Source organism: Pithys albifrons, chromosome 21, assembly GCF_047495875.1.
Source record: "Pithys albifrons albifrons isolate INPA30051 chromosome 21, PitAlb_v1, whole genome shotgun sequence".
NCBI classification, from domain to species: Eukaryota; Metazoa; Chordata; class Aves; order Passeriformes; family Thamnophilidae; genus Pithys; species Pithys albifrons.
In genome coordinates, this window is record NC_092478.1 from 1,506,362 (window position 1) to 1,519,512 (window position 13,151).

The 13,151-nt window shown below is 60.0% G+C and overlaps 2 protein-coding genes across 2 annotated transcripts in view; one reads left to right on the forward strand and one right to left on the reverse strand.

The window, feature by feature from the left end:
• Positions 1 to 1,444: 1,444 nt before the first annotated feature.
• BHLHA9 (basic helix-loop-helix family member a9) lies at positions 1,445 to 2,191 on the reverse strand. The gene has a single exon (XM_071575275.1). The coding sequence runs from the start codon at positions 2,189 to 2,191 to the stop codon at positions 1,445 to 1,447; it is 747 nt and encodes a 248-aa protein (XP_071431376.1).
• Positions 2,192 to 5,865: 3,674 nt separating this feature from the next.
• ABR (ABR activator of RhoGEF and GTPase) overlaps positions 5,866 to 13,151 on the forward strand; it is a 35,742-nt gene continuing 28,456 nt past the window's right edge. Inside the window, exon 1 of the mRNA XM_071575414.1 lies at positions 5,866 to 6,233. Coding sequence (XP_071431515.1) covers positions 5,936 to 6,233 — 298 coding nt within the window. The 5' untranslated portion in view covers positions 5,866 to 5,935. The remainder of the gene's footprint in view (positions 6,234 to 13,151) is intronic.

Sequence of the window (13,151 nt, forward strand, 5' to 3'; positions counted from 1 at the left end):
CTGTGACCAGTTGTTTCCATCTGCCTCACTTTGGCTGGTCACCAAAGCTGAGGGGGGAAATACATGGAGATACAACCTTGTGAGAAGAGAGGGTTTGCTGTCTGTAAACCTTCCCTGAATGCTGGCAATGCTGGGCTCTCACTCCCCGGGTGATGGCTCCTGACAGGGCAGAACAGGGCCATGCTCCAGGGAGAGCCAGAAGCAGGGAGAGCACCCAGAGCAGGAATGTTGTTGGGAGAAGCAGAATTCCTTCAGTGGCCATGGCTTCAACCCTTCCTGTGGCAAGGGGAACACCTGTCAGAGGCTCAAGCCAGGACACCTCAGACCATCAGCACTTTAAAGAGGCTCCTTTGCTGAGCAAAGAGCTCTCTCTCCTGGCTGCTGTCAGCTTTCCTCTGCTCCCAGCCCAGCCCTCTTGTTCCATCAGGGACTAAGGAAGGAGGAGGAGACCCTGAGGAGGGCCTGGCACACAGTGGCAGAAGGTTGAGATGGTTGTTCCAGCATGTGGCCTCTGGCAGAGAAAGACCCCAGACTGGGCTTGGTGTTTTGGCAGCCATGCTGGGAGCACTGGGGCTGGGGGAGCTCTGTGTGGGCCTCTGTGGGAATCACACAGTGCAATTTGCCCTACCTAAAAATCTGCCAGTTGTGGTGAGTGTGGCTGTAAATCCCTGCCTGATTCCTGCAGCAATTCCAGCTTGCTGAGCCTTGGGTGCAAGGGAGCCCTCCCAGCTGGTCCAAGCTCTCCAAGGCAGAGGGAAGGGACAGAAGGGACTTTTCCAGTAAAATGCCCCCTCCCTTCATGCCGTGGGGGCTGGCCAGGAGGGTGCTACCAGCCTGTCCCACCAGAGCCCCTTGGCTGTGAGCAGGAGCAAACTGCAGTCGGATGGGTGGGTTTATGAAAGCCGACATCTGTCTCCCCTCCTGGCCTCACAAATCTGCCAGCCACAAACGTCTGTACCAATGAGCTTAGCGGCCAAAGTGCCAGGGCACTAACCTTTCCCTGCTCCTGCTCCCCTCCAGCAATGGAGCCAGAGTGACCAGCCAGCCAGGGGCTTTAGTGTGATCCCCACAGCCCATCTGTCCAGCCCACACATATTAACAGCCAGTGCCCAGTTGCTGGCTTTGTCATTTGTATTTTCTCACAGAGCAAGCAAGAGAAAATAAATAACAGTGGCAATCAGCAACAGTGAGAACTCACAACAAGAACCACAGACCTGGCACTTCCAGAGGACTTCCCACATTGCCCAGTTTTGGCACAGAGCAGCACCCTGGGCGGCTCTGGGGTCCCATGTGGTGTGTTGGGGGCTCACAGCTCTCCCCACCATCACAGCTGAACTCCTCAGCCTGCAGCGCTTCTCTCTCATCCAACACTCCCTTCCCGTTCCCCTTTGTCCCATGGATCCATTACCTTCCTGGCACCATCCTGATGCCCCAGCCCTGCAGGTCAGTAGATGGGGAGGCACTGCTGGTGTCCCCAGCTCTGGCAATAGCCCAGCTGCCAGGGGACAGCCCCAGCCAGGGGGTCTTGCAGGCTGCCCGTGTGTCGCTGCTGGCAGGTGCCCTGGAGCACAGGGTAGGGGATTCCACTGGAGCAACAGGCAGGGCTGGGCATGGAGCCATCCTCCTTTGGGCTCTCGTAGTGATGGAGCTGCCTCTGAGGGGAAACCTCAGCACAGAGAGGAGGTGGAGGACACCGTGTGCCCACAGAGCCGGGCTCCCAGGGCAGCTGGGGGCGGCTGCCCTTCACCCCTGGCCCCGGCACAGGGACCCTGTCCTGGCCGTGGCGCTCAGAGTGGGCACAGGGCCAGCAGCATCCGGCGCCGTGCAGGGACAGGGACAGAGCCGCGATCCTGTTGATGGCTCGCCGGAGGGTCGCGATTTTAGAAAGCCTTTTGCCACCGAGGTCATGCTTGAGGGCCAGCCGCAGGGCGTTGAAGGCTTGGTTGTAGTCCAGAATCCTCTTACGCTCTCTGACGTTGGCAGCCATCCTCCTGGCCTTGGAGCGCACTGGCCTGCTCCTCTTCCTCACCTTCAGCCCCTCGGGGTCCCCCTGGCAGGCTGCTGCTTCCCTGCCCTGGGGGGCCCACAGGCTCTGCCCGCTGCACCCCCGGGGTGTGCCCCCCGCTCCCAGCTCCTCCTCCAAGCTCTCGGGCTCTGGCTCTGTGCCTTTCCCCATGGCTATTCCGGACATGGTGAGTGGAAGAGATGCTGCTGTGCTCCTGCCTCCTGCGAGGTGTGGGAGACACTCCTCCAGGGCCAGCCGCCTCTAAAAACCCAGCACAGGGCTCGTCACGTGGCTCCCCGACCCTCCTCACCTGCCGCAGGTGTGTGGCCTCAGAGAGTCACAGGGCGAGCCCTGCCTGGCTCTGCCCGCGGGGATGCTCCTGAGCACAGTGCCGGGGGGGGGGCATGGGGCACCAGTGCTGGGGTGCCCAGAGCTGGCAGTGGGATGCTCACAGGCCCCAGGGGGAAAAGCACCTCCTCCAATCACAGGTTGTAGGAGTTGCTTTAGTCTCCACTAAGATTTTGGGCACTGCAGGAGTTCCTCTGTGCTGTTCTGCTCTCTCCTCCACTGAGTGGGCTGGTGGCTCAGCCTGGGCCAGGTCATCCCTGGGTTTTGTATGGTGCTGTGGCACAGGGCCCTGTGGGACAGCACCACCCTGGCTCTTCTTTCCCCCCTCACTCGTGGGTGCTGCAGCATCTCTGTTATTTTCCAGCTAAGAGAAACTGAGGCACAGACCGATGCCATTGCTGAGGTGAGGAGCAAGTCTTGTTCATGGGTGCAGGAGAAGGCACAATTAGTCCTGCCCCAGGATCGGGGCTGAGGCTCCACACAGCTGCACCCCACTGGGCTGGGAGCATCCGTGGGCACAGGGGTGGGTGGGTGCCTGGGCAGGAGCAGCCCCCGGGAGTCGGTAGAGGAATGTGCAGGGCTTGGCACGCCTCTGCCCTGCGGAGCAGGAAACAGGAATGTAGCAGGGAGGATTGGGGCAGGTGATAAAAGAGCTAAAGTGCTACCTGCCTTCAGAGCCTTCCTGTCCCCTCACAGCAGAGCAGGAGCCTGAGGGCAGAGCTGTCTGGGCTGGCGCTGATAGGCCTGCCCAGCACTTACTTGGAGAAAATGATGCTGAAAGAAGCTCCTTGTTTCCTGCACCCACAGACTGGTGGGATGAGGGACCTGCCAGGTGCAGCAGGTCCAGAGGCCATGGGCAGGGCCAGGTCCCCAACCTCAGAGCAGTGTGGGACAGCCACGTGTGTTTGCCCATCATCTCATTAGAAAGCAGTCGCTAAATACCTTCCTGTGCAAAGGTAATGCTTTGATAAATGGCCCAAGAGTGGGTCTGACAAATTGTTGGGGTGACTGGTACAAAAACAGAGCCCCTGGAGAATGTGCCCCTCTTGATCCATCCCTTCCTATCTGATCATCCCAGCTCATGTTTGACCAATAGCAACAATTAGCGGGGGTTATTTATCTATTGCCCTTCTCCTCTCTTGGCTCTTTGAAGCCAGAGCTAATTTAGGTGCCTCTGCTCCAGGAACCCAATAAATCAGGAGCCAGGGCCTCAGGGAGAGTGGAGGTTGAGGCATCAGGACTTCAAAGGGAGGTGAAGCTTACAAATATTTCTGAGCACTCACCTATGCTCACTGTGGCCCTCTTGTTCTCCCAAGCATCCTTCTCATCAACCACAGAGTTACCTGGTGAGCTCAGCACAGGAGCAAGGGGACCTTCAGGATGCCAGAATGCCAGGAGGACATGGATGTCAGACTCACTTAGAGACATGCCTGTCTAAAACCCAGCTAAGCAGGACAGATCCCTGCTGTGGGAATGTTTTTGTTGGTGTGGGAGGTCAGGGGGTGCAGTGCAGAACACACACAGAGGAGGCTGAGCTCAGCACAAAGCCAGTCTCAGAGGGACGATGCCTGAGCAGAGGGAGGGGCAAGGACAGCAGTCCCAAAGCTGCCCCCACCCTGCCCACAGCCCACAGAAGCTGCCTGGGGAGAGCTGCCAGGGGTTCCCAGCACCTCAGCTCTGGGCAGCCCTGGCTGCAGAGATCTTGGAAGTGGGCAAGACCAGACCATAAATCACAGAGCATCGGATGCCACCTGTAATTAGCACATCCTGCTGAGCCATCCCCACCTCGTCCTGGTCGCTTCCTACTCAGGTGCCCATTAGAGGGGGAAGGTCAGCAGGAACTCCCACCCAGGCCCTGCTCCCCCAGTCCCTGCTGATTTATCACCCTGTGCTGCTGAGATTTATGGGCTGAGATGGGAAGCCAGGAACGTGTTGTGGGGCTCTGCTGGGCCCCTCTGCCTGACAGATGATGAAAGAGCCGTAATTATCTGTTGCCACACATAAATCAGGCCACTCATGGCACTCGTGTCCTCCTCCCCAGCCTCCAAGAAGGGGTTTGGCCCCCAGGGACATCCCACCTCCCAGTCTGTGTCACACTGGACTGCTGGGCACCTGCCTATCCTGGGCAGTATTGCCACAGCTCTCCCAAAGGTGTGTTCTGTATGTCTTCACCCCTAACACTGCTGCTGAGTCGGGCCTTGGCTCCTGCAAGGAGCCCTGGGCTGGCTGCCCCTCACCCACATCCATCCAGCACCCCCAAACCACTGCTGCTTCCAGGTGGGAGCTGCCAGGGCCACCTGGGGGCACAGCCCTCACTGGAGGTGAAACCATTATGGATTGAGGAGGCAGCTGGCATGGCCTAGGGGAGCTGCCCAGCTCCTTGCACTGTCCCAGCACCAACCCTCTTCCTTGGGAAGGCTGCACTGGGATGCACCAGAGAGAGGCCAGGGAGCTGCAGCAGGGAAGCCTGAGAGCAGGGCCTGGCATGCAGGGAGGGGCACACCCCTGGTGATGGAGGGGAAGGAGGAGGAGGCTGTTGCGACACTGTCTGGCCCTGTGGGCAAATAAATAGGGCACTTTGTTCCTGCTGGGGCACCGCCAGGTGGCACAGGGGACACATGCTGGTGAGTCATCTCCACAGCCTGCCATCCTGTAGGGCACGAGAGGAGGCAGGGAAAGGCAGCATCCTGAGGCCATGAGCCTGGAGGCTTCTGCCTCTGCCTCGGCTCCAGGGGACATCCCAGGTGAGGTCCTGGGCTCCAGTACCTCACATGGCACAAGGGAACAGCCCTGCCCAGGGCACGAGATGGAAAGCCTCAACAGTTTAGGTGGGAGTGAGCCATGGGCACGTGGTGTTCTGGCAGCTTAAACACAGTGAGTGTGACAGAGTGGGCACAAATGATTCACGTGAGCCTTCACAGAGTCACAGAATCGTTCAGGCTGGAAAAGCCCTCTGATGGAGCCAACCATTAACCCAGCACTGCCATGTTGCCACTAAAACATATCCCCAAGTGCCACATCCACATCTTTTCTGAACACTTTCAGGAGACGGGCAGAGCTCCGTAGTGAAGACCAGGGAACAGTGGCTGAGGAAGGGCAGCCTGGCAGTGGCACAGCAGCCACCCCATGGCACAGTGGCCACCCCGTGCCTTCAAGGCTCGGTGTTCCTGGCTCGGGGATCTCTCGCAGCGCGTGGGATGTATTCTGGCACTCGCTATCACGTTGTTCGTGCTGCCGGCACCGGGCCCTCCCTCGCGGGCATCCCCCTCGCCCCGCCTGTGCGTCCGGCCCATCCCGCAGCATCTCCCGCATCCCGCGGCCGGCGTGGGGCCGGGGGCCGGTGGCAGCGGGGCCGGGGGACGATGGCAGCGGGGCCGGGGGGCGGTGGCAGCGGGCCCGGGGGGCGGTGGCAGCGGGGCCGGGGGGCGGTGGCAACGCTGCCCCCGCCCCGGCGGGGCCGAGCCGAGCCGAGCGGAGCCGGGGCGGGGCGGGCCGGGGGCGGACCCGACGTCAGGCCCCGCGGCAGCGGCGAGGGGCGGAAGGCGCGGCGGGGCCGGGGGCAGCGCTCGGTGCGGGGCGGGGATGGCGGCGGGCGAGGCGGCCCGGGCGGACTTCGCGCGGCACTGGCAGGCGGAGTTCCCGGGCGAGCCGGCGCCCCGCATGGAGCTGGGCTCGGTGCGGGCCATGGAGCGGGAGCTGGAGCGCTGCCGCCGCCACCTGCGCCGCCTGCAGCGGGCGCTGGCCGAGGAGCGCTTCAAGGTGGGCTACCTGGAGGCGGCGCTGGCCCGCGGCCCCCCGCCCGCCGCCCCCCGGCCCGCGGGCAGCTCCCCCGAGCGCGGCAGCGGCGGCAGCTCCGACGCGGAGGACGCTTCCTCGGCAGGTGGGTCCGCGGGGCGGCCGAGGGGGACCCGTGCCCGCCCCGGGGCCCGGGGTGTCCCTGAGCCCCATCGCATGGCCAAGGGCATCCTGAGCCGCCGCGTGCCCGAGGGCATGCCCGGCCCTCGCGCTGTCTGCCCTGCGCTTCCGTGTCACACCCGTGGCATTCCGTGCCACTCTGTCCCCGTGTCCGCATGTTGTGCCACTGCTAGGCAATCCCAAGCCCCTGTGCACTTGGTGCTACACAGTTGATGCAGCCCGTGCATCAACTGTGCTGTGGCACAGCAGGGATCAGATGGTGTCCCCAGGGTGTCCCCGTCACGCAGCCAGGAGTGCCCCATGCCATCTCTTAGCAGAGGGTGCCCCTACTCCTTGTGCCATCTCCATCAAACAGCTAATGCCAACCCCAGTCCTTGTGTTGTCCCAGCACTAAGGTCACCCCAAGGTCTGTCTCCTGCCTGTCCGACTTCCAAGGACATCCCATGCCGAGGCCCCATCCTTGGGTGCATGAGGAGGGGGGTGGCTGGCTGGTCCCCCCCAGTTGGGTCCTGGTGATGTGCTGGAGGCCCAGGAGCCACCTCTGGGGCTGGGACGCTGTGAGGGAGTCACTTCCTCCCCGTGTGACCTGACTGACAGGGACACCTCTGCTCAGGTGACACCCTGTGACCTCACGTGGTGAAATCCTGGAGGTGCTGAAGCAGAAGCTTCTCGGGCTGGTGAGGTGTCCTGGGATGCTTTTGTGGGCAGATTGAGGACAATGTTCTTTTGCCTGGCAGTTTTGTGGCACTGAAGGCACAGCCAGCCAGTGCTGTCATCCGTCACACTGTCCTACTTCCAGCGGCCTGGAAGTTGTTATTGCATCAGCTTTAAACCCGGTTCAAACACAGCCCCAGCAGTGAGGGAATGTCACTTTTAATGCTGCTAATTCTGCAGCTGACTTGAGTTAATTTTGCTCTTGCTTGATTGTTTGGCATGGTGGTTTTCCCCCAAGGCTCTATCGTGCTGGTTTAAAATTGCCTGGATAGTAAGTGCTCTGATGTCAGATTGTGCTTAATATTTAGTTAATTTGTATTTATTGCATTAGTCTGCAGTGCTGGAGAACAGCTCAGTTTCCACTTCACCTTCCTGAAGTGTCTGGAGGTGAAATGTCCAAAGTTCGTGGTGGCTCTTGGTGTTGTTGCCATACTGTGCCAGGCTCACACGTGTGAGTGTGCCAGTCAGCAGGGACTGGCTGTGGGAGCCTGGTGCCAGCCCTGTGGTGAGGACCAAGGGCATGCAAAGGGCTCCAAGCCCTTCTCCAGCTCCCTCCACAGGCTCAGGTTGTACTTCGTGGAGAGCTCTCAGGGGCTGAAGTGGCTCCAGCGCGTTGGAGTGACCAAGCACAAATCCTTCTGATTTACACTTGCATCTGCATTTTATTTATATCCGGGTAATGCTCTTGAATGTTTCCAAACCCTGGACTGTGCAAGGCTGCTCTCAGGGCAGGGGTGTTAAAGGGGCATCCCTGGGGCACAGCATAAACCTGGAGGGTCCCAGCTTTGTAAGTCAGAGGGATCCTCCAGCCTTTGCAGCTGATCCTGGTGAGTCTTTCGGACAAGACCTTGAAGTCCAAGGTTGCATCTGCTGTGGTTAAATGTGGCCTGTTCCTCTTTCCCTGAATGGGTCTTCCTCAGGGTCAGCAGCTCCAGCACTCCTCAGAGGAGGAAGCATCCCCTCTGGCCAGCTCCTGTCTCAGTGCCCCATGACACGGCTGGGCCCTGCACAGTCAGCTGACAGTGGTGGTGCTGCTGAGCCCTCCCCAGTCTTGTCCTGAGCCCGTCCCGAGCCTTTCCCGAGCATCAGCACTTTCCTTTGTTGGGGTTAGAAGGGCGTCTGTGTGCACTGACGGCGCTGACATTTAAAAGCAAAAGTAAGACGTGTGAGGTCGTTGCCTGGATCCCCTTTCCGTGGGCAGCTGGTTAACTTAGTGCTCCTGTTGTTTTCTTCTCACTTCTCTCTATTTTTCAGATATAATTGAAAATTCCTGATCGTGGTGCTGTTTGCTTCTCCTGCCAGCATCCTGGTGGTGTGTAACTCAGTTAGTGCTGCTCTGCCTGGGTGCCTCAGTATTTTAATGGGAATTGTGGAGCTTAATGATGCTGTGGCTGTGGTTGAACACAGTCAGTCTGCAGCTGTGTCACCATAACCTGTGGAAGCACTATCTGGACAGCAAGTGAAGGAGCGTTGAATATCATCTTTATGGGAATTACCAAGGAAATACAGTGATTTCCTTTAAGTAGCTTGTGATTAATCTGATTTCAAGCGAGGAAATCTGCACGATGCCCCTGTCTGTGGGTATTGCCTGAGAGCAGCGCGTGTGGCAGCCAGATACGATCCTGGCATCTGAGATAACGCCTGTGCCAGCTCACCCGGGACCAGCAAACTCTGAGAGTCAGCGAGAGCAGATGGCTAAAAATGAAGCGTGGAAAGGACTAAATTCCCTTTATCTTGGCCGTCACCTGTCGCTGTGGCTGAGCACACAGCTGGCCTCGGAGCTGCGTGTCTGTGGTGCCGTGCCGGGCACAGCGGGGTGTGCTGGGCACAGCGGGGTGTGCCAGGCATAGCGGGGTGTGCTGGACACAGTGGAGTGTGCCGGGCACAGTGGAGTGTGCCGGGCACAGTGGAGTGTGCCAGGCACAGCGGGGTGTGCTGGACACAGTGGAGTGTGCTGGACACAGTGGGGTGTGCCGGGCACAGCGGGGTGTGCTGGGCATAGCGGGGTGTGCTGGGCACAGCGGGGTGTGCCGGGCACAGCGGGGTGTGCTGGGCATAGGGGGGTGTGCCGGGCACAGCGGGGTGTGCCGGGCACAGCGGGGTGTGCTGGACACAGTGGAGTGTGCCGGGCATAGTGGGGTGTGCTGGGCACAGCGGGGTGTGCTGGGCATAGGGGGGTGTGCCAGGCATAGCGGGGTGTGCTGGACACAGCGGGGTGTGCCGGGCACAGCGGGGTGTGCCGGACACAGCGGGGTGTGCCGGGCATAGCGGGGTGTGCCGGGCACAGCGGGGTGTGCCGGGCATAGTGGGGTGTGCTGGGCACAGCGGGGTGTGCTGGGCACAGTGGAGTGTGCCAGGCATAGCGGGGTGTGCTGGGCACAGTGGAGTGTGCCGGGCATAGTGGGGTGTGCCAGACACAGCGGGGTGTGCCGGGCACAGCAGGGCTCGGGCTGGGTGCTGCGTCCATCACCTCCCTCGTGCCACAGGAGGGATGAAGGCTCTGGTGCTGTGGGTCAGTGCCAGTGAGCAGAGGGTGAGCTGAGCAGGCAGGTGCTGGAGTGACACGGGGATGCCCGTCGGAGATGCTCTGTGCCCGGCAGCTGGGCAGTGCCAGCGCAGGTGGGACTGACTCAGGGTTGCCCTTCCTCACTTTGTCCTTGGGAAGTGGAGCTGGGATGCTGTGGGAGCTCCTGCAGCTCCTCGTGAAGGCTGTGGGGTCTGGGAGCCCCTGCCATGCCCTGGGCAGTGCCCTGCGCCCCAGAAATGTGAGTGCTGGCATAGCTGGAATAGTCCACGATAGCATTGGCTGGTGGATCTGGTTACAGCAGGATGCTGTGGCTGCAAGCTGTGCTGTAAATGAATCCCCAGCCCTCTGTTTAGCTGGAATTACAGTTTCTCTCAAGGAAATATTCTGGAGTCACGTGAGCTCTCCCTCTCTCCCTGCTGCACTGCCTCCTCCAGTGCCTTGGGAAATGGGAAGGGAGCTGTGGCAGCAGTGGGGGCCCTGCCTCAGAGGGCAGTGGGCACAGAAAGGCAGTGGTGTCAGGGTGTGCACCAGAGGACTGAGATGGGGAAGGGGCCCTAGGGCATCTCGAGTCCCTGGGACATTGGCCACTTCATCCCAGTGGGCTGGGGGTCCTTGTCCCTCTCACTGGGCAAGGGCACTCCCCTGGCACAGATGTGGTTCCTGCTCTTGTTGGCTCAGGGATGCCAACATCTCACCTGGAGGAGGTGGGTTTGTCTGCCCATCCCTGTGCATCCCTTATGGATGGATATCCTCGTGTTCTGTCAGCTGGGCACAGTCCCACTGGCTGGGTTAAATTATGTGCCCCATAATTTGAGGCAGAGACAATGCTGAGCTCCCCCAGCTCAGCAGCATTTCCTGGGCTGCACAGTCTGCCCTGGTGCAGGAGGGGATGGAGTTTGCCTTCCAGTGCCAGCAGTGCCATGGGCTATGCCCACCATGGGAGTGACCACTTCCCAGAGGTGGCTGCCAGGTTTGGTGCGGGCGGTTTTGGGGCGATTGGTGGCCCCAGGCAGGAGCAGCAGAGCAGTAGGGCAGGCAAGAAGCCTTCATTAGGTGGCTGGATAGAGCCAGAAGTGCCCTGCGGGGCCTGAATACATTTGCATTGTAAGTCGATTGAAATCTGGTTGGGGTTTGTAGGTTTTTTCCCCTGGAAGGACACTTCTGTGCAGCAGGGCTCTTTGTTCCTCTGGTGCCTCCTCCCCTCCTGCCCATCGGGATCCAGCGGATGGCTCTGCCCTGTGTTCTGCTGGGTGCTGCCTGCTGGGCCAGCCCTGCTGAGGGAGCAGAGGGAGAAGCTTTCCTCTCTAATATTTCCCTGGGATAGAGAGGGGAGCCTGGATTGGCCAGGGCAGCTCACCAAGTGTGCATCCCTCCCAGGAAAATGGCACCTTTGCCCTTGGTTTGTGGCATTGCTGTGTTTTTCATCCCCCTGAGGAGGTCACCTGGAGCAGGTGCCAGGGGCCAGCAGGAGGGAGCACACAGAACTCAGCCCACCCCAAGAGACATCTTCAAATAGAAGATTTCCCAGCCTGAGTTAGTTTATCAGTGTTTGCTAAGCAGGATAACTGGCATATGTAGATCAGTAGCAGCAGCACTTCTTGGCTCCCTTGGCTGTAGTCTGAGTGGAGCCTGGCCAGCCTAAGCAGAATCCCAGAGGACTTCTGCAGATCTGCCTTGAGATAAGTCCCAGCTGTAAAGTTCAGGGATTGTTTGAAGATCTGGCAGATAGGGAGACCTTTGTGCTGGGATGGGGCCTTTTGCCAGGGACGGGTTTTGTTCCATGGGCTGTTTTTGTTTTGAGACTGCAAACCAACACCTCTTGGTTCTCCTTCACAGCTCCTGTGGTGGGAAGCTCCTGGTTGAGCTGCCTCGCTGTGCTGGCACGGGGGCTGGGTGGGTGGGAGAGGAGCTGCCAGGGGCTGCGGCACTGGCAGAGCTGGGCACGGTCACCTCCCTCTCAGAGGAGAGATGTGATGCTGTAACTGGTCCAGGCCTTCATCTGAAGTGTGAGGCTTTTTCCCATGAGCAGACACCATGTTTCATTCCTTCTCCATCCTGGCTTTTGAGAAACCAGAGGCAGTGCTGCTGCAGCTGGGTCTCAGGGGGGACCTGCCTGGCTCTGGCACCCTGCCTGGCACTCCCTGAGGTCAGGATGCTCAGAGTGGCCACCCTGTGCTCCAGGTGCCTCTCAGCTGTGTCCCAGGTCTGTGAGTGTAGCTTGGGGTTGATGCAGCACAGACCTCAGGGCTTCCATCCCACAGGGAAGTGATCCTGAGGGAGAAGTTTAATGCTGGACTGAGGAGCAGCATGTTCAGGACACCCAGCAGGAAGGACTTGGTGTGCTCCTTGGCAAGGAGGGTGGAAACATTCTCATTTGTTCCTCTAGTCTCTCTACAACCTCTGGCAAGGGGGTAGCTGCTGCTCTGCACCAGCAAGGGAGAGCCTGGACCTGCTGGAGAGCGTGGCAGAGCAGGCACTGGAGGAGCTGGGAAAGCCAGGCTCTTGGCTGGCCTCTGCCACCACAGCCCTGGGCTCTGCAGCCCTGCCATGGCTCCAGGACACACAGGCTTCACCTTTCTTAACTAAAATGCTCTGGCTGCTCTCTTAGTCCTTGAGTACTGCTGCCACTTGCATGGTGCTCCCAACCACCCCCTCCCATTCCACTCTTCTCCTGGGAAAACACCCCCTGTGCTCCATGCCAGTGCTGGAGGGGCAGGTGGCTCTGGAGCTGCTCTCTGGTTGCTGACAGACCTGGGTTCCCACCAGCAGCCCCTGGACGAGCGCCGAGGCTCCTGCAGCTCCTGTGGCTGTGACTGGAGGACTCTTGCACAAGAGCCCAGAAATAGCGATGCGTGGGCTGGCGGGCAGGGGCTGGGCAGATGCCAGGCAGACAGCCAGACACCAGGCAGGCTGCAAGGGGCTGGTGCTGGGGAGGAACCGCGCAATGGAGGCTTCGGCTCTGCCGCAGGGATGCTCCCAGCTGGAGCTGGGGGTGGTTGGCGGGGGTTGAGAACATGGTTGGCAGCATCTCCTCACCAGGACTGGTCTGTGCCACTGAGAGGAGATGGGTGCCAGGGTGATGGGTGCTTGGGTGTGGGTGGGTGCTCCTCCCAGCTCTGGGGAGAGGAGAAAGGTTCATCTGCTTTGCAGGTTTTGAGGTTTTGGTGTTTCTGCAAAGATGAAAAGAGCACAAAACCTGAAGTGAAAATAAAGCCCAGTGTTTTGGTGGAGCTGGTTTGTGTGGGCTGTGCAAGGACATCTGCCTGTGTTGGTGTGTGTAGCCATTGGGTGCAGCACAGGGTGGCCCCTGCTCTGTGGGATACCTGCCTGCCTAGTCCTCTTGGCCATGGCACATCCAGAACCTGTTGTGTGGTGACAGGCCAAGGGTGGACAGCAGGCAGAGGTCACCATGGGGTCTGGCAGCTCATCCAAGTGCTCAGCTCATGGCCTGTGTTGGATAAGGAAGAAGATGTGCCAAGGGGGCATAGTGGCATAGAGGCTGGTGCCATGGACAGGAGTGACCAGGAGGTGTGTCTGGCCAGGAGAAGCATGTGGAGAAACGCAGGGAGCCATACATGGAAGCCCAGCTTCCTGCTGCCCCCATGGCCTTGCAGCCACCCGCTGAGGGGGAGCAGCTGCACC

Coding starts and splice junctions, on each gene's coding strand:
- BHLHA9 (XM_071575275.1), bottom strand. CDS start 2,191: ATGTCCGGAATAGCCATGGGGAAAGGCACAGAGCCAGAGCCCGAGAGC.